Below are 22,309 nucleotides of genomic sequence, written 5' to 3' on the forward strand. Positions count from 1 at the left end.
CATTGATCATGAAGAAGATCACACAGTCAAAATTAAAAAAATGGAGTGAGATTCCAACCTGAAAGCTGGACATTATGATTTTTTTGGTAACCATGCAGGAAAAAACAATAATATTGATAGGAGCGCGAAACGTGCCTATAGACCTAAAAAGTGGCATTTTCGTGATCATGAAGAGTAGTGGCGTATAAAACGGGGATTGTTACAGGTGTGCCGCCACTTTGAACCGGCCCCTAAAATTTTGTAGACTGGCCTCCTTTGGGGGCTTGCCATTTTTTTTTGGGGGGGGATGTGACGGAAACGACGTAAAATTGACGTTGGACATTTGTGCTAAAGACTTTTTTTTCTTGCTTGTCAATTTTTTTGGGATAAACGACCTATCTGTGGTGAACATGGTCGGACCGTCCAGTCAACATTTCATTCAGCTTCCCGTCCCCTTCAAAAATCTCAGTACCCGTGGCTCGCCAAGTTGATAAAAATGATAGTTTATGCGCCGCAATGGGGCTGATTTTTTTTAATTCCGATCCCGAAATTGGATGAATAATAAAGAGCAATTGCCCTGAAATGCTGTGCATCTCAATAAATGCTGTTAGTATGACTAAAGGAATGATAATAATGCGAGCGGCGGAACGCGAGCTGGCTGGATCTGGAGTGCAGGACCGTTAGGTATAATATAATGCACTCTAAATTTTTTTAAACTGAAAACTAATTTCCATTTTAAGCACCTTTAAAGGCAAAGAAAAAGCTGTAAGCTGTTTCCTCCCCCCTTTTTTTATCATCTTCCTCAATAAACTATGCGACTGCGTGCCGTGAGGGCAGTGCATGGATGATGGTGAGAGACTTCTTCAATACCCGAGGTTTGAGATAACGGTTATCTATGGACCGAAGTCGTGTGCGAGATTCGAAAGGTCGAAAAGTCTGTAAATGAATTGCAGGCGATACACGTGTGTAATATGCACGAAGTACCAGTGAATGACTCGTTCAAAATTGCATGTATTTCCTTTGTCATATGGTAACATATTTACCATATAAGAAGCATCTCTGATTCAATTTAATGCAAAATTGCAAGGATGACTGAAAGTGAAAAGTCGTTGGAAGATTTCTTTGCTAAGAAAAGCAAGAAGAAGGGTGCTAAAGGAAAGGCGAAGAAGTTTACGACAACCGATGAGATCGCGAAAAAGCTAGTTGAGCAAGACACATCATCCGGACCGAGCAGTCTTGGATCGGCATCTACTGATGTTGCGACAAAAAAGGCCAAAGCTTCAGCTGAGGTAAACAAAGAAGAAAATGAAGAAGATCAAATGAACTATCGTTTCAGGGTGAGTGGCACCGGGGTCTTAAATGTCATGTTCATCCCAGCAGAATGTTGACTTGAAAAGTTGAATAAATAGGCCTAGTAGAAGGAGAAGGCTAGAGGTTAAAATTCAAATTAGCAAATAGCATAAGCCATAATAACACTGAAAATTTCATGGAACTTGAAAGTCATTGGATTTGAAAGTTGGAATTTGGAATCTTTGGATGTACTAAAACTAAAAGAAAGTTATGCCAATAAAAAATAGGCAGTGTATACAGCCACACGCGTTTGTCTTTACCATGATCCAGCCACACGTGTGTGGTTATATCCAGAACACCTATCTGTGGATACCGCCACACGCCGCCAGTAATAACAGTAAAACACGTATCGTATGTAGGTCTGACCGTCTACATGTATATCACGATCAAAATAACCTCATTTCTTCATTAAATTCTTACATTCTAAACCCCTTTGATATCCTTAGATCGTTTCAATTTCATTCTCACCGTCTTCTCTCCTTGCTTTTCTTGTCTTGTTACAAACGGTCGTCTGTTTAACAGCAAATTCTCTTTTTCTACTTGTGTCGATTCTGGTTCCTTCGCGGTGGCAGACCCATACAGCGTTAGCGCAGTAGTAGACATACACAGTTTGGGTTTACGTTTAAACATTTGTATGGGTCTGCCACCGCGAAGGAAGCCAGAATCGACACAAGTAGAAAAAGAGAATTTGCTGTTAAACAGACGACCGTTTGTAACAAGACAAGAAAAGCAAGGAGAGAAGATGGTGAGAATGAAATTGAAACGATCTAAGGATATCAAAGGGGTTTAGAATGTAAGAATTTAATGAAGAAATGAGGTTATTTTGATCGTGATATAGACGGTCAGACCTACATACGATACGTGTTTTACTGTTATTACTGGCGGCGTGTGGCGGTATCCACAGATAAGTGTTCTGGATATAACCACACGCGTGTGGCTGGATGGTAAAGACACACGCGTGTGGCTGTATACACTGCAAAAAAAAAATTTGGCATTTTAAAGTTTTGCTTATTTTTCACTAAGCAGTGATATGCACAACTCCGTTACATGCAAATGAGTCTGTTTTATGATGTCCATCACTCATTATTTCTTTTGTTTTTTATTGTTTGAAATACATTTTTTAACTTGACTGAACCATATAGTGGTATTTACTATTAATAAATTCCACATGTTCAGGGAGGAATCACTGTTTCAACTTTCACTTGACAATGCAATGTAAAGAAAATTTGAATATTTCATATACAGGCACAGCCTAATAAAATGAAAAAATAGTGAGTGTATGATGTCATCAGTTTCCTCATTCTCATACTGACCAATGCTGACCAGGATGTGCATACATGTAACTGTTTTGTGAAATTAAGCGTCATAATTTTCTTATTTTACATCCGATTTTGATGAAATTTTCAGTGTTATGCTTGTTGGATTTTTTCTCTTTTTATTCAAATCAACTTTTTATTGGGGTGGACTTGTCCTTAAAGTTTTAATATAAGACAGAGATATTCCATGACAACAACAATCCCGGGGGGGGGGGGGGGGGGGCCACTTCCATTCATGAGTGGATACCATGCGTGACCATGGGGTCTCGAAAAGCACCCTAAACACGTAATTTCCATATTCTGAAAATGCACCCCGTAACAAGTATTGGCGTGTGAAACCCTACCCTTAACAAGTATTGAAAACAAACGATACTCTTGGCAAATATTCCCTGAAATGAACCCCTAAACAAGTACAGGAATGTTTTATTGTTACGGGTCCTTCGGTCGTCGGCTTTTAGTACGACCCCACCTTCTACACCTCGCGCAAATCGGACTCTAAAACACGAATTGTTGGGGCAAACAGGACATTCTTTATAAAACATTTTAATTTTGTTTTATCATCCCCCCGAATTCTACCCTAAACACATAATTTTCCTAGCAAAATAGATACCCTTTTTTCATTATTTTTGTGTTTTTGACACCCTTATCACGTAACATACGTAACGTGCCCTATCGTGAAAAAGACATCCTTTTTAAGTGTTTTTTTGGTCGCGCATGGTATCCACTCGTCAATGTAAGTGGCCCCCCCCGGGCAACAATCATGAAATTGATATGAAGCCCCAAAATGAACAGGACATTTTTTACAACGAAAAAAATTTACATACATGTATGTAGTTATGTACGTAGTATTATTACATCTGTACGTAGTATTATTACTTACGTACGTAGTGTCATGTACTTATGTAGTATTATGTACGTTCGTAATAAGCAACTCCTCAAACCTGTATTGACAGAATGACAGTTGGACAATAAGGTTTGACTATTATGCAAGGCTCCACATTAACTTTTTTTGGTGGTGGCCCATTTGGGCCACCAAAACCTTCAAACAATTTTTTTTGGTGGCCCATTAGTGAAGTTTGATGGCCCGAAAAATATAAAGAAAAACTTTAATTAAAAATAATAAAACAAACTGAAATATTCTGCAGTCACTACCACGTACCACTATTCTTTGTACATCTTGTATGTAAATCGTGCTTGCTGTTATTTTACTTTGCTTTTTTTGTGGTAATATATAAATTAATCTATCATTATAAATATGAAATGATTGAAAAAGAATAAAAGAATTGTATTGTTCCCAGGTTGTGTGGACTTTTAATCTCCGTATAGACACACACTCATAATGGTAAAGTAAATAAATAGTGCATATAGCAAACTCAGATAGATTTACAAAACAGTGGTTTTTCCTTTCTTCCTTTTTGATTGTAAAACCTAGATTATGCAGGCCCCAAATCCAGTTTATTTTTTCTTTTCCAGCATATTATAGCAGGAGAAAATCACAGAAAAAATATGCTGCACAATAAGAACAATGTGTAAAAGGGGGAAATAAACAAGCCTGAGTCATATCGATTATTTTGAAAACTGGTGTTCGACAGCTCTAATTCGATCGAACATCGATGCATCGAATATTGAAGGCGGGGAAAATTTAGTCTTTTGTTTTTGCGTCGATGCGATGCGCTTTGCATATGCACTACGCACTGACGGTATGCGCTGGCGTTGGCCGGGTGAGCGTTGCACAAGCAGATAACAGAGCAAAGTTCGTTTGTATTTTCCATGATCACAAAACACAAAAAAAAGGCCGGGGGCGGGGACCAAAGCAGAATTCTTCCCAAAATATCTTCAACAATGATATAATTTGCAGATGACAACATATAAGTTTAAAATAAACAATAATAAAGACATGAATCAAGCAGAGTCGATCCGAATGATTTTCGGTCAACTAGCATTCGCAGTCCATTCACCAGCCCCGTCCGCAGCTCCGTACACTCACTCTCCCGAAACGACAGGCGTGCTTGACGTCAGCGCCAGCAAACAAGTGCAATCAACGGAGAGCGCTGTAACTTGCCTGAGATTGTGTAGTTGGATCCAAAATGAGCTCCAAATAAATTTATGGGAATAAATACGTAATTTTCTCTGGATGGTCATTTGAATTGCTATTCAATGCTGATATAACGATTGTGAGGAAAGATTATGGAATATGAGTTATGACGATGTTCCAGAATTAATCCTGATAGTGACAATCCAGTTTTTTAGACGCAATTGAGCATGCGATCAAAATAAATATGAATGTTTCGAATCTAGCCCTAAATTCATCTAAATTATTACGATTTAACAAGATTTTATGGTCATACTAAGAATATTGACGATGTCAGCAAAGTATGTTATGTTCATATGGAAGAATTAATACTGGGATTATTTCTATTATTCCACCTCTGGACGTCTCCTCCAAGCTCCGAGAAAATAAGCACAATGCGCATGCGTGTTCGATGACGTATGACATATTCTCCCATTCATGAAATCAGAGCCCAAATTTGGGCATAAACTAGCTTCAAATTGATGGGAAAAAAATCAAACGCAATTTTCTCTGTTTTGTCATGTAAAATGTTATTATATGGTGATATTACGAACTTGAACAGAGTTTTTGCATGTAGACAATGTTCGAGAATCAATCCTGACGTGATGATTATTTTTTTTTAGACAAGTGCACTAGCTCGACTCAAGAAGTCAAGTCGATCGTCATGAGATGTCCGCCATTGAAAATTGAAACGAAATACAAACGTTTCACATCAAGCTCTAAATTCATATTATTGATTATCATATACAAATTATTGTTAAATATTACGATTAAATAGTGTTCTATGGTCATGATATTAATATTGTTCATGAAAGCAAGATTTATTTTACGTTGATCGCGTCAATTTCCGGCCATTTTCTGGTTTGATTAAAGAACAGTACTGCGCATGCACGATCGATGGCCATGACTTCCATTCATGAATTCATCGTGCATAAATTATCTCGGCTTGAGCAAACGAGTAAGACTCGAACCATGATCGAAATGAACTTCAAATTAATGGTGAATAGCATCATAATTACTTAATCGGTGTCATTTTGGGGGCAATAGAAATCAAGTAAGTACATGTAGTAGTAAAGTTGGACATTACTGATATTTTGATGATTGATTGTGTAAACCAAACGAATCGGCCGGCCGACGTATTTTTTTTTTTTTTTCGATGCACCGATTTTGCAAAATCTGCACCGGTATTCGATGACATCGATCGAACCCCGATTTTAAAATCGATTCGACTCAGGCTTAATTTAAAGGGGCAAGGCCATTTTTTAAAAGGGCACTTAAAGGGGAAGTTCACCCTGAAGAAAACTTTGTTGCAAATATAGCAGAAAAAATAATTAACAATATTGGTGAAGGTTTGAGGAAAATCCGTTAAAGAGTAAGAAAGTTATTAGAGTTCAAAGTTTTGGATTCGTGACGTCATAAACGAGCAGCTGCCCCATGTGTTATGTAATATAAAATGCATGAATTTCAAATTTTGCACGGTTCCTGATGACTTAATTTTGTTTTCTATTCATGATCGGGTGTGAAATGATTTGTCTATTGATATACAAAAGGTACAGTGACAACCATTTTCAATTTTCTGAGAAAATTATATTTTATTGATTTTTTACCATTCGCTATGTACGAATGCTGCTCGCATATGACGTCACAAATCAAATAATTGAAATTCTAATAACTTTTTAATTATTTGATGTATTTTTCTCAAACCTTCGGCAATATTTTTTCTTATTTTTTCTGCTATTTTTACAATAAAGTTTTTGTCAGGGTGAACTTCCCCTTTAAGGGAAAGGGCAGGCAGTTTTCACTTTATGGGACATCCAAGGCCACCAAAAAAAGGGCATCAATAATAAATGCACTTATCAATGGGGCACATGCACTGGATTACCGCAGGGCACCAAGGCCACAGCAAAAAAGGGCAGTTATTTTGGCCTTAAGTCTACAAATATTGGAAAGGGCATCAAGGCCATTTCTGAGGGCATCTAAGGCCATGGCCTTGGCTTGGATGGCCTTGGATTAATTCGAGCCCTGAAATCAGATATAAATAAGATAGTTTAGTTATGACATTGTAAAATTCCGCTTAATTTCACAAAACAGTTATGCATATCCTGCTCTGTATGCAAATGAGGAGATAATTATGTCATTCACACTATTTATTTTTTATTTTATTTTATGAAATTGAAATATGAAATGTTCTTATTTTCTCCTCATTGTCCAGTGAAACGACAATTGATTCCTCTCTGAACATGTTGAAGTAGTATTGTGTAATAGTACAGTCCGACCTCTCTTATCCGGACACGTTGGGACCAGCACCAATCCGGATAAGGGATTTATCCGGATCTGGGAGACCCAATATTAAATATACGGAGCTGCGCTGCCGGCTGCCTCCCAGGCCACCGGCGGTAGCTACACTGCACTTTTGTAGTGGGCGTACGGTAAAGACAATATTCACTGCAGAGTCAGTGCAAATTATAGGCAGTGTTTTTTATTGAAATGAAATCGATCGATGGCCAAAACTCTTGGATAATTTACCTGCTAAAATGACTGAGGTATACATCGAGAATACTTCGAAAGAAAGTGAATGACTCGATGAAACCAAGTTTTAAAATTAGATCATCGCGGCGGGTATCGCAGCTTCGCAATGTCAGCCATTGTTCCACTGACTGTAGGCTCAAACATGATAGATGGCGCTGTCCGTATTGAGGCCTAAAGTTAGCTAGCAAGACTTTCCGGCGAAGCAAAAAGAGAAACGTGATGAAATGTTTGCGCTGCACCCTGATTTACTGGAAATTATCATTCCTAAAGTTCTTTTGGTGATTTGGGTGAGATATTTTCATGAAAAATATGTTTGGTGTAGTTTGACTATGTTTGGAAATATATGTAATCAGAGTGGGCTTATGTATAGGATTGAGTTTAGATTGAAATCTCATTTCCTCACGTACCTGTACTAGATTAAAAAAAAAAAATCTCGGCAAGTGTGCGTCCGGATAATAGAGAGATCCGGATAAGGGGAGGCCGGATAAGAGAGGTCGGACTGTATATTATTCAGTGAAGTTGGTCCAAATGAAATATTGTATGAGTGAGTGAGGGACATCATTGTCTGAATCATTTGCATGTCACTGGGTTGTGCATTGTTAGTTTAATTTTTCTCTATTTATTCAAATCAACATTTTTTCTGGGGTGAACTTGACCTTTAAGATGTTATGTTATTTCAATTTACATTTTGACTGCAACCCAGAATTTGTCAGTTTTTGTCCAATCCAATAATAAAGTCTTAAAACATTTTCATTTTAGGATGATGATGAATGGACAGATTTCAGAGATGATTCACAAAAAGACTACAGTGGCTTAAAAATTCAGGCTCTTCAGGTGACGTAAGTATTATAGTAACCATGATTCTTGTATTTTACAATCAACAAAGGGGATAACACTAATCAGGGGTGTGAGAGTTCAGATTTTTAGCTGATATTAGATTTGTTTTGTTTTTATTTTTAGTTTAATTTCAGCTTATTTTGGGCTTTCCTCTGCACAAACAGTATGGGAGCTATTTCTATTTCAGACTTTTTCAGCATTCTTCAGCTTTTTTCAGATCTTTTTATTTGTGACCACTCACACCCCTGACTACTACTTCAGATGAATTCAATCAGTGGTCAGTCAACATAACTCTCTTGTATGCAAATCTCCAGGGCTTAACCCTAAAAGGCCTGGGGGGATGGGGGGGGGATCTGCCCCCCTCAACATTTTTCGTGATTTTGACCGCGCCGCTCGCTGAGACCAAATTTGCGATGCCTGGGTATGTGGTTCCGAAATTATGCAACATTATATAAGCGCATGTCAGACCCAAAATTACTCAAAAACGTGAGTTCATGTACAAATCCAATGCAAATTTTTTGTTTAGCCAAAATTCATTAATGTATTATTATTATTATTTCTATTTTTACGGATTAGAACTAACTAGTTTTGTCTTGTATATGATCAGAATTAAGTCTGCAACAATTTCCATAAAAGACTTTTAAAAAAGTAAAAAAACAACAACAAATGAATACATAAATAAAAAAAAAACACTAATAAAATACATTAGAAAAAACTTGTGATACCAATTTTTTTTTATGTTCATTTGATCAGAATCCTACAATGAGTCTGTAAATGAAAAACTCGCAATCTTGGGGCCATAAGTTAATTAGAGTAAGTGTTTTATTTCATGCATAAATTTCAGAAAAGTTAATCATACAGCCTTGTAGATTTTATTGCACACTACCACTGTGCAAATTTTTGCGGCGCTCATGCGATCGACGGCCGAGATCTCGTGGTGGGGGCAGATTCCCCCCTCGGCTGTGAGAGTCCAAATAACCCGGGTCTTTTAGGGTTAATGCAGAAGTTCACTATAATGATAAGTTGGTTTTAATAAATGCAGAAATAATTGCGCAAAAATATTGTGAAGTGTAATAAAAAGTCTGTGAAGAGTAACACAGTTATGAATTTTTAGTGTTTTGTTTTTGAGACATCACAGATGAGCAGCTCTGTCTTGATCTCATGTTTAAATTCCAAAAATGTCATTTTCTCAAAAACTTTAAAATTGAATTCATGGATTTTTATATAAATTACATAATATTTGAAGGAATGGCTCGGATTTGACATCACTAATTTAAAATTTAAAAAAACCCATCGCATCTTCCACTTCACCAATGTTTTCCCTAATTTTTCTGCCTTATTAAAACTAGCTTCTCATCAGTGTCAACTCTTCTTTAAATCAAGGTGTAATCAGTGACTTTTAGTGCTGTTGCCAATCGATTTTTGTCTCACCTGCATAGCAGAGTGAGACTATAGGCGCCGCTTTTCCGACGGCGGCGGCGTCAACACCAAATCTTAACCAAAGGTTAAGTTTTTGAAATGACAGCATAACTATGAAAGTATATGGACCTAGTGAATGAAACTTAGCCATAAGGTTAATCAAGTATTACTGAACATCCTGCCTGAGTTTCATGTCACATGACCTAGGTCAAAAGTCATTAAGGGTCAATGAACCTAGACCATGTTGGGGGAATCGACATCAAAATCTCAACCATCAAGTTTTTGAAATGTCATAACTTAGAAAATATATGGACCTAGTTCATGAAATTTGTACATAAGGTTAATCAAGTATCACTGAACATCCTGCACGAGTTTTATGTCACATGACAAAGGTCAAAGGTCATTTAGGGTCAATGAACTTTGGCCAAATTGGGGGTATCTGTTGAATTACCATCATAGCTTTGAAAGTTTATGGATCTGATTCATGAAACTTGGACATACTGCAAGTTTCAGGTCACATGATTAAGGTCAAAGGTCATTTAGGGTCAATGAACTTTGGCCAAATTAGGGGTAATTGTTGAATTACCATCATAACTTTGAAAGAATAATGGTATAGTTAATAAAACTTGGACATAAGAGTAATCAAGTATCACTAAATATCCTGTGCGCATTTCAGGTCACATGACCAAGGTCAAAGGTCAATGAACTTTGGCCATAATGGGGGTGTCAGTTGAATTACCATCATAACTTTGAAAGTTTATGGATCTGACTCATGAAACTTGAACATAAGAGTAATCAAGTATCACTGAACATCCTGTGCGAGTTTCAAGTCACATGATCAAGGTCAAAGGTCATGTAAGGTCAATAAACTTTGGCCACATTGGGGGTATTTGTTGAATTACCATATCTCTGTAAGTGTATTGGTCTAGTTCATAAAACATCTTGTGCAAGTTATAGTAGTTTTCAAAGTCAGCACTGCTATTTTGAATTGCAAGATGTAGGTGAGACTGCCAGAGGCATTCCACTTGTTACTATTTTTCATTGTCATTTTGAGGAGCTTGCGTTTGCAGCACATGTGATGCTTATGATTGTTGTTTTGGGCCATCCAAACAAGCCTGATGAGCTTTCATTTGGTTTACCACTATTTTAAAATGTATGTGTATATTGCTTTGTATATATTTTAATTTTGTGAAAATAAATGAAATGAAAAAAAAAATAAAATGTGTACCAGTGATTCTCAAATTGGCTTCGAGTGTTATTGTGCATTGCTTTCGAGACCGGATTGTGGTACAAAAATTTTATACTCGAGAATAAATGTGGATTTAATTGGTGATTTTAGAAGTGAATTCACTCTAGCTTTTATAGTCAAAATATGTTTTCCCAAACTGAGCCTGTATTATATATCTAGATCTAGTATGGGGATATCACTCGTGTCAAGGTGAATATATTTGATTGAGAGAGTGTTCTGTGCCACGATCGAATGATTGTTGGGGAGCCTAGGCTAAATTATGGTCCCTTTTTCATGTCAACCTTGTCGATGTCAGGATTAATTTTCAAGCGACATGTCGACATGGATTTCCCCCCCCCCCCCCGACAACAGCACTAGTGACTTTATATTTTGAATCTTAACCAAAGGTTAAGATTTTGGAATGTAATCATAACTTAAAAGTGGATCTAGTTCATGAAACTTATAAATAATGGTTATGAAAATCCTGCCCGAGTTTCAGGTCACATGACCAAGGTGAAAGTCATTTAGGGTCGATGAACATGGGCCATGTTGGGGTATTTGTTGAATTACCATAACTTTGAAAGTTTATGGATCTAGTTAATAAAACTTGGACATAAATTAGTAATCAAATATCAATGAACATCCGTGCAGGTTTCAAGTCACATGACCAAGGTCAAAGGTCACTTTAGGTCCATGAACTTTGACCATGTTGGGGGTAATTTAGAATTGCCATCATAACTTTGAAAGTTTATGGATATAATAATAGTTCATGAAATGAAGGGGTAATCAAATATTACTGATCATCTTGCACAAGTCTTACATGTACATGTAGGTCGCATGATCAAAGTCAAATTTCATTTAAGGTCAATGAAGTTAGTATATATATGAATTGTGTTTTTGTGAATGATTATTTGATAGCTGTTTTCAAAGTTAGCACTGCTACTATATTGAATCACGTAATGCAGGCTAGACTGCCAGAGGCGCTCCACTTGTTTTATCATTATGATGTGAAAAGTGCTCAATTTTTTTTAAAGGCTTACATGTATATGTAATTACTCCAACATTATAATCTGTGAGCTTATGAATTTTAATGAGCTCTGAATGGTCAAATAATATGGGGCGTAAAAGTTTCTGACAAATTCTAGAAATTTGGGTTTTCAGATATTTTGCTGAATCCAAATAAATAATTATTATGTATCCTGCCGTTACATTCAGGTTGAAAAATACAGTTTACTTCTGGTTGGTGAGTCTACTTCCTTCTCCCAGACCATCTCAGACACACCAGTGCCAATTACTTGACTTGCATCATACCCCTTCAGGCTCTTTGAGTGCTACTTATAAATACTTTTAATGTGATCAACTATTTGGTTGATTGCTCGCAAGAGCTAAATTGATAGGGGAGGGTGGGGGGATAAAGCAGGACACTAAGCTCAACACATTTGTCACCTTGAAAATCAAAGATGACAAAGAAACTGGGTCTTATCAATAAATAATCGTTTTAAATGGTAACTCCCTTCTCTAGAATTTGAAGGGGATTTTTCAGGGGGGGTGCATAATACTGTATAATCTTGTAGCTCACTCTATTTTGAGGCAACTTCTGTTCATCGTTGGAATCTGCATCTCTTGTCACTTGATGGCAATGTGAGTTAATGTTAATTATTGCTTCATGTTGAGTATTATTTTTTTTAATATTTTACACTGTTTAGTGATGAACCACCTGAAGCAGAAGATGAAGAAGAAGAAGTTGATGAAAATGGAGAACCGATAAAGACGAAAGGTCAAGGAGCATCTGGGCCATGGAATAAGGCATCTGATACTACTCCAGCTCCTGCTCCTGCTCCCGCTCCAGAACCGGGTAATGATGCTGGTATTCAGTTATCAAGAAGAAGTACATTTTTAGATGGTTTCTCAACTTGAATATTATGGGTGGTATTGTAGTACACATTTCATTGGGGTTTGGATTTATAGTAACAACGCAGTTCTTATGTAATAACAATGCAAGACTCTCTTATGACATCTAACTCCGCAACCGTAAGTTGCTTTTCAACCAAACTTGGATGGTAGATGGACTTGGGGGACCTGTGTGTTATGCTGCAGTCTGAGGTCACATGGTAAGGTCAAAGGTCATTTTCAGGTCAATGTTAAAGTTTACATGCAAGACTCTCTTATGACACCTAACTCCACAACCGTAGGTTGCTTTTCAACCAAACTTGGATGGTAGATGGACTTGGGGGACCTGCATGTTATGCTGCAGTTGGAGGTCACATGGTAAGGTCAAAGGTCATTTTCAGGTCAACATGCAAGACTCTTATGACACCTAGCTCCGCAACCATAAGTCGCTTTTCAACCAAACTTGGATGGTAGATGGACTTGGAGAACCTGCATGTTATGCTGCAGTCGGAGGTCACTTGGTAAGGTCAAAGGTCATTTTCAGGTCAACTTTTCTTAAGTTTTCATGCAAGACTCTTATGACACCTAATTCCGAAACCGTATGTCGCTTTTCAACCAAACTTGGATGGTAGATGAACTTGGGGACCTGCATGTTATGCTGCAGTTGGAGGTCACATGGTAAGGTCAAAGGTCATTTTCAGGTCAATGTTAAAGTTTACATGCAAGACTCTCTTATGACACCTAACTCCGCAACCGTAAATCGCTTTTCAACCCAACTTGGATGGTAGATGGACTTTGGGGACCTGCATGTTATGCTGCAGTCGTAGGTCACATGGTAAGGTCAAAGGTCATTTTCAGGTCAACTTTTCTTAAGTTTTCATGCAAGACTCTCTTATGACATCTAATTCCGCAACCGTATGTCGCTTTTCAACCAAACTTGGATGGTAGATGGACTTGGGGGACCTGCATGTTATGCTGCAGTCGTAGGTCAAATGGTAAGGTCAAAGGTCATTTTCAGGTCAACTTTTCTTAAATTTTCATGCAAGGCTCTTATGACAAGTGTTATTCCATCCCAGTCATTTCACAATGAAGTTTCGATATAATTCTCTTGCGTGCCCTCACAAATCACGATATTTCTGGTTATTTTCATAAGTGGGCGAGACACAAAATTGGTTTTGCCTTGTTTTTCTTCTAAAATACCATCTTCAATTTTGACTTGCAGATCAGCTATATTTTTTGTTTAAATTTAGAAATTATAACAAACTTTATGCCTTTGTATTTTTGCCAAGTATTGATTTTCTTAAATATTCAAAAATCTTGGAAGTATAGTTTACTTAATATTACCTATATTGTTACTTCATTTGGTCTTTACCAACTTGGTAAATGATAAATGCCATTAATTATTCACTATTTTTAAACATTGTTTACTTCTTTTTTGTTATTCATCTGTTAATTCATTTATTTGTTTGTACCTCTAGCTGTTAAATATATCTATTTGTTTGTTGTGTTGCAGAACCTGTCAAAGAAGAACCAAAGCCAGTAGTTACATCAGGGAAGTATGTTCCACCTAACAGGCGAGGTGCTTCAGCCGCCAGTGCACCACCATCATCTAGCGTAGCTGCATCAAATGCTAGGCTTGGCATTAAAAGCAAGGGGAAGGCACCACAGATAAACAGTGAATTTGAATTCCCAACATTAGCTGCAAGTTCAGATCTAGTAAAGCATAGGTAAGCCCCTCGCCTCCCCCCCCCCCCCATTCTCTGTCTCTCTCACTTTCGATATTTGGAATGTCAGCAGGTAGATGTGACTCTAATTACATTTATTAGTGAATATATTCTATTTGGGACAAGAAAAAAATCAACCCCCCCAAAAAAAATATATGGAAATTGGTGATGCGCTGATATCCAACATGAGTAGATGTTTATATGGCCGAGTTAGAAAAATGAAGACATATTCAATGTTTAATTTTAATGGAATTGCCAGGTATTGAGTTGGAGCTTGAAATGGGTTACTGAAAATCTTTTTAAAGTCCAACTAGGTTTGCTGATTAAGCAAATCAAATGCTGTGGAGATATCAAAGTACTTGGAAGTAGAAGAGAAAAAAAACCTTGTCTTGATATCCTGTGAAAGCAGTTTGAATCAAAAGTACACATTTGCATGAGAGTGAGTGTCAGATCCATTGTATGTATGTGTCACGCATGTGAACCATGCAGTGAACACATTGCATTCATGTACCAGGGAGCTTGTGCAATACCAGACAGCATCTGAAAGCTTTAGATTGTTTATTATCATATTGTTAAAATTTTTTATATTTTTTCCTGTTAAATGTCTTTTTGTTTTCAGTAATAAAGTTGAGGATGCAACCTTTTCAACTGTAACAAAAGGTGGACAAGCAGTGGATGGTGCAAGTAGTAAAGGTGGAGATTTACAACTAGGAAATCGCTTCGCAGCTCTAGGAAATTGACCTCTCCTAGGAAGTACGGGGTCAGCTTGAACATTTACAGATGCTGTGAACAGAGACATATTTTTCTAATGTGCAAGATATCACAGACATTGATCTCAAGGAATGTTTTTGAGTATAGGCTCAGAATCGACACTGGTGTACTTTGTCCTTGTTTTCTGCAGAGCCAGCAATCAGCATATTATAATTTATAGCTCTTCCAGGATGGTATAACTCTGCTTGATTGCTTCAGCATCACGTCAACAAGTTGAAATGCAAATGCTATTGTCTACTAATGTCAAATGTATATCATAGATCTACTGCAAGTAAATTTCATTACGATTATTTGCAGTAAAAAAGTAAATTACAGTGAATGGATCATGTTGACATGCCCATCAATTCAAATCTGTATCTGAACTTTTTGCCATTTATTATGTAATGTTATTCTATGTGGAAATAACATTGAGATGTGGGCAGTATCTGATGTCATGTGACAACAAATTGTTCATTTATTTGATCATGAATGGTGCTCACTTTTTAAGTGTGCCAAGAAAGTGCATTCCTTGATGTGTGATGTCACATTTTCACTTGTTTTCTATTATTACGTGAATGTTATCATCGTGCATTCAAGGTCATCACTACTTCAAAATAATGATTCTGTGTGAGGAACATTAAGGTGACAATGATTATTGGTACTACATGCAGGTCTATGATTGAGATGAAATCAAGTTAATGTAGTAAAGTGTTCTCTAGACACACTTGTTAAAAAGGAAAGTGCTAGGAAAGTATCCTGTTAATTTTCTCTCTCTGTCTCTCTCTTTATTATGAAATGTTTATGAGAATATGAAAAATACCAGGGATGTCAGGGTTTATGTTGTGTAGCACATAATTCATTTGGCTTTAGCATGTTCTTGCTTATTTTCAGGCCCAGTAATCAAGACCGACTGACATCCTTGAAATTTGAGAACATATAATCTTCAAATTTACTAAGAGAATTATAGACAAGAAATGAAACTTTACACACCCTAAATTACTGTGCAGCAGATTATGTGTGTATGTACCAGTGGTACATAGATATATTCTCCTATGTTAAATGTACTGTAACAGTTTTGGGATCCCAAGTAGATGTAAGCCACTATTAAATGCCTGTTATAGTCACTATAACAAATATTTACAATAATGATAATTTCAAAGTTATATTAGCATGTTTATAATTTATATTACTTTACTGCAAGCTTATAAGATGGGAAATTGTTCTGAAACTTGTCAAATCATTTGCATTTGAACATCCCATTCATTCATTAACAGTTAACATTGTAAAAGCAGTCCAAGGTAATACACAATGTACGCATGGTACCATTGATGTGCGCTGATGTCATGTACTACTGTAATGTACTTTCTCTGGCCATTGATCATATGCGACTTTGTACACACAAAAAAGTGCAAAAATTGTTGTGTGACTTATTATCACCCATTTTTCCATGTCAGGAAGAGCCAAATGTTACCAAGCAGAAATCTTTGTTTGAATATGAATAGATCTAATTATTATTAGGATGTGAAATTCACAACTAACTTGTGCCCAAAACTAGGCATATTCAATGCTACGACTTTCTGTCATTACTTTCTGTAGACTTGTATTTGTAATTAAACCGGTGAGTCAGTCAGCCCTAGATAATTAATGTGGACCATAGCAGTCTGTTCAATTTAGAAGAGGTAATGCATCATATTTTATACAATCTGGTCAGAAAAGTACTTCCACTTGGATAGTTATTTGATTTGACATGTGCAGACTTAACTAATTACCTGTAACAACTAAATCAAAATAGCCGAGTGGAAAGAAAAGAGTTTTACACCATTGTCTATTTGAAAGGAATCTTTGGTAGTATATAATACATACAGCATAGCTACATCACATTGCCAATTTCAGATCTTCAAACATTTGATCGTTCGTTGATTTCTCATTACTTGCATTTTTTCTTTGACTATTCACTGGTATGCATTTTTCATGGTCTGCTTTTTTGAATTTCAGGAAAAGTTTAAAAAAGGCATGATTTTACCCGAGCCTCAGCCGTTACTTAAATGGGGGGAAGGGGACCCCCCCCCCATTAATTTCGTCACTATCTCGCCATACTAATTTTTTTACCACGCCACGCCGGTGAATTTTTACTTTCAAGTCTTTCTTGCCATCAGCTCCTTATATATCTCTGCTAACTGATCTTAATAATATAGGTCAAGTCCACCTCAGAAAAATGTTGATTTGAATCAATAGAGAAAAATCAGACAAGCACAATGCTGAAAATTTCATCAAAATCGGATGTAAAATAAGAAAGTTATGACATTCCAAAGTTTCGCTTATTTTCAACAAAATAGTTATATGAACGAGCCAGTTACATCCATATGAGAGAGTCAATGATGTCACTCTCTATCGCTTTTGTTTTATATTGTTTGAATTATACAATATTTCAATTTTTACGAATTCGACAATTAGGACCTCCTTGCCTGAAGCACAAAATGTTAAAATAATGGAATTCCACGTGTTTAGGGAGGAATGAAACTTCATTTTACATGACAATGACGAGAAAATCAAAATATTTCATATAATCAAATACAAAAGAAAAAGTGAGTGATGTCATCAACTCTCTCATTTGGATGTAACTGGCTCGTTCATATAACTATTTTGTTGAAAATAAGCGAAACTTTAAAATGCCATAACTTTCTTATTTAACACCAGATTTTGATGAAATTTTCAGTGTTGTACTTGTTGAATTTTTCTCTTTTTGTTCAAATCAAGTTTTTGTTGGGGTGGACTTGTCCTTTAAGCAACATTTCTTTAGTTAAAAAAATTAATGATTTTGGATTACTAGTTTTCATATAGAATTTCATTATCCTCTCAAGATGTTTGTATCATTAACCGATGACAGGTATCAATGTGAGTGCGCTACTGAAAAATGTGCTTCTTCCACTTATGGAGTGTCAACTTAACATAAAATTATGTGACCTGCGTTTTTAAAGTAGAGCGCCTTCACTTTTGTAGAAGGGTAGTCACCAATATCTTGATGATGATCTTCTATTTAAAGATAAAAGGCTTTGTCTGGTCAATCAAAGATTGTTCTGATAAATATTACAGGTTACTCTGCCCAAGTCGACCTTCCATATGTCAAGTAATCGCTCAAGTCAAAGCAATTTTTTTAGGCCAGAATTTTCAAAACATGTATTATATACAGCCTCTTCTAAGTTGAATTTGCCCAAGCCGAACAGATTTCTCTGGCCCAAGAGATTCAACTTGGGCGGATTTACTTGTACATGTATATTAAAGTAAATTGGGGTACCATGGCTGCATATGGACATTCATAGACATGCTTTGATTTCTATTACAAATGTTTCTTTGGGTTCTGTAAAGACTGTGCTCATTTTGGTGATTTAATGATTAACATGCACTATTTTCATTTAACGTAAAATGTAATTAAGCACATGCTGATTCCATATTCATGTTTACTCCAGTATGCTATAAACATTTATTTTCATTACTACATAATTTCCCAAGTGATGTACTAAGATATTTTTATATGGAAAATGATTTAAAAGATAATCATTAGAATATTAATATTTTCAGGGTTTGGGAGTCCTGGGGGCGTTTCATGATAGTTGTCAGCACTGACTAAATTGTCATTGCTGACTATTTCAGTGAAATCCTTGCTTTTGATTGGCTGAAAAGCTCTGGCCTCTATTACGATAGCAACTGTCAGAGAAAGACATCTTACAGTGCTGACAATTTTCATGAAACAATCCCCAGGTTTGATATATTCTGATACCTAGGTCACATTTGATCCACGGTGGCCATACGGCTAATTGAAAAAAGCCATTTTATTCATTTTAATTCAAACCACCTATATGTAGCTGGTCTAAGCAAAATGTTATAATGGCTGTTTTTGACTCACTGTATGGCTGCCATAGATCAAATGTGACCGAGGTATTACCCCCGTAGTTCCCTTGTTTACTACTGAGCTCCTTATTAAAAGACAAGTCCACCCCAACAATAAGTTGATTTCAAATTAAAGAGAAAAATCCAACAAGCATAACACTGAAAATTACAGCAAAATTAGATGTAAAATGGGAAAGTTGTGACATGTTAAAGTTTTGCTTAATTTCACAAAACAGTTATATGCACATCCTGCAAATGAGGAGACTGATGTCATCCACACACTAATTCTTTTGTATTTTATTATATTATGAAATATTAAATATTATAATTTGTGCGTGGGAGGCGAAAGGCAAACTGAATCACTATGACCCGCAGGTCTCTCCTCTCGATATAACTTATTGGGGGGAGGATGAGAGTGCAGGTGGACCTTTATATTCTATTTTCTCATTGTCGAGTGAAACAAAGATTAATTCCTCCTCGAACATGTGGAATTAGCATTGTTTTAATTCTATATGGTTCAGTCAAGTTGATTGTCAAATCTGTAAAAAAATGAAGTATTGTATAATTCAAACAATAAAAAACAAAAGAAATTGTGATGGACATCAAAATTGTCTTATTTGCATATCACTGAGATGTGATTTAATTTTTTTGTGAAAAATAAGGGAAACTTTAAAATGTCATAACTTTATTTTACATCCGATTTTGATGAAATTTTTAGCCTTTTGCTAGTTTGATTTTTCTCGATTTATTCAAATCATCCTTTTCCTGGGGTGGACTTGACCTTCAAGGTTTTAATGCAGAAATTTTGATGTTTATTGATCAGCTAATGGTGCATTTACATTTCATAATCTGAAAAGATTTGGAATATTCTGTCCAGGAAGTTCATAGTTACAATTATTTGGTATATGTTTTGAAAAATTCTATTCCATGTATCCTTTATTTTCCTATATGAATTCATATCCCTCATTTTCTTATTTCATAAACTTTCCTATCAAATTTCTGTTAATGGAATTTTTCTGCATATTTGATGTAGTCTCCTTTGAAACAGAAGGTATGTAATACAACTGCCTTATTGCATAAAAATCTGATAAACCTCGGTCACATTTGCTTTACAGCGGCTATATGGGGAGTAAAAAAACGGCTGCTCATTTTTATTCAATCCACCTATATGTAGCTGGTGCAAAAATGTTAAAAAAGAGCTGTTTTCAACTTGCTTTACGGCCACCATAGAGCAACAGTGACTGAGGTGTTAAGTCACCACTGATTTTATTTTTACTATTAATGTTAATTTCCTTGTAGACATGTTACTATGTTTAAAGTGACTAGAGTTAATGGAAAAGGTATCGGCAACAGGGCCCCATGGGTGTAATCCATACAATGAATTCTGACTTTTAAATCAATGCTTTTTATATATACAAAAGAATTAAAGTTCAGGTCATAAATGTAAGAAGCAGATCAAATTTGGTAAATCAAATTTTGAAAAACTCAACTTGTGTATGAACTGTACTAACAAAAATTAACACATCTAGATAACACGCAAACAAACAAATAATAATTTTCAAAAATGAGTATTTAATTTCATAAGTAATCAATTTATCAAACTGCAGTATATTTTCATACCTACATATTTACTTTTCTGCAAGATGATTACACTTGCAGCATTATATTATGAAAGCTGTAAATCAGCATATTGTTAAAGTTTTCATGTAATTTCATTAAAATGAAATTCATTATGCAAGAGAAGTTTCATGTATCATTCATTACTAGGTTTTGGTTAACTAATGTCCAGTATGCATTGTTTTACCCAAACAAAGTGAAGTTGTTCGAGCGAGAAACAAGAACAAGAAAATACCACTTTTTAGTGTTGCAAGAGGTGTGTACGTTGGTAACAACAATGATAATTTATTAATTTTACTTATTGAAAAAGAAAAAGGGTAATCATGCTAATGGTAGGATTTGGCAGATGAAGGCAGGACCAAAATTTAAAAATTACATCATAATCGTAAATGACAGCAAGATAATTCATAGCAACATGCGGAACAATTAACAAATTACATGTAGTTTAATTAAACATTAAATGCTAGAAAGTAAGAGAGAGTTAACCTTTAAACAATTTAGTCAAAACAAATCAAAAATAAAAACATACTAAATCTAGAATCTAATAAATAATTTGACTACAGAAACTATCAAGTGTTGCATTGTGATATTTCAAGGTCTTCTTTGTCAAATCTAAATCCTGAAGACTATGAATGGAACAAGTGGAATACGCAGGTGGGCATAGTATTTACAAGGCATATTTGATGACAATTAAAAGACATTGTTTTTCCAAAGCTTAATAACAGATTTCCCTAGATTGATTTTCAATTTCTCAAAATGACATTTCTAGGAATTTTTATTTAAAAAAATTCAGACAATGATAGAGCAAGCCTTTAAAAATCGTATATTATTTGGTAAATCCCCCTAAAAGTGCATGTCAAAATTCCAATTCATTTCTAGATATTAATGCACGTGCCCCCAAACAGGTTGAAAAGGAAATAGACTAAAAATGTGGTCAATTAGATAAATTTACAGATTTTACAGATCAGGTTCCCAATCAAAACAAAATATCTGCACATTGATGTCTTGTTTATTCTCAAGCATGAAATGGGCTGAAAATTTAAGAATATGTTAGTCTACTAATGGGGCATTGCAAGAAACTTGACAATTGCAAGTCTATTTTTGGTCACAAAATTAACCAAATGTCTTACAAATAGTTGTAAATTTGTGATTGGTTAGTGAAATGCTTCTTAAAACAAGAAGTGTAATATGATTTGCTACAGACAAAATTGTTAAATTGATTGTAAAATTCCAACAGAAAACTTGCAATTGATTGCAAATATTTTCTTGTAACACCCTCTCTAATGGGGCATTGCAAGAAACTTGCGATCAATTGCAAGTCTATTTTCGTTCCCAAAATCAAGCCTATGCCATGCATGCGATTGATTACTAATCTGCTTCGTAGAAAAGGAGCGTAATTTGATTTGCTATTGTTAAAACTGATCAATCAATTGTATAATTGCAACAGAATATTTGTGTTTGCAAATATTTTCTTGCAACACCCCCTTAGTATTTAAAAATGCTCAAATGGCTATTAAAAAAAAACAAGTGGAATGCCTCTGGCCGTCTCACCTGCATCACGCGATTCGACATAGCAGCAGTGCTGACTTTGAAAACTACTATAACTCGCACAAGATGTTCAGTGATACTTGGTTACTCTTATTTCCACCTTTTATGAACTAGACCAATACACTTTACAGAGATATGATGGTAATTCAACAAATACCCCCAA

The 22,309-nt window shown here is 35.8% G+C and overlaps 1 protein-coding gene across 1 annotated transcript; it reads left to right on the plus strand.

Moving 5' to 3' along the window:
• Positions 1–891: 891 nt before the first annotated feature.
• LOC121410483 (protein CDV3 homolog) lies at positions 892–16,868 on the plus strand. The gene is made up of 5 exons (XM_041602612.1): positions 892–1,316; positions 8,005–8,084; positions 12,436–12,584; positions 14,133–14,346; positions 14,963–16,868. Exons 1-5 carry the CDS (start codon positions 1,068–1,070, stop codon positions 15,081–15,083), a joined length of 813 nt encoding a protein of 270 aa, XP_041458546.1. The 5' UTR covers positions 892–1,067; the 3' UTR covers positions 15,084–16,868.
• Positions 16,869–22,309: the final 5,441 nt, after the last annotated feature.

Source organism: Lytechinus variegatus, chromosome 3 (assembly GCF_018143015.1).
Source record: "Lytechinus variegatus isolate NC3 chromosome 3, Lvar_3.0, whole genome shotgun sequence".
In the NCBI taxonomy this organism is placed as follows: domain Eukaryota; kingdom Metazoa; phylum Echinodermata; class Echinoidea; order Temnopleuroida; family Toxopneustidae; genus Lytechinus; species Lytechinus variegatus.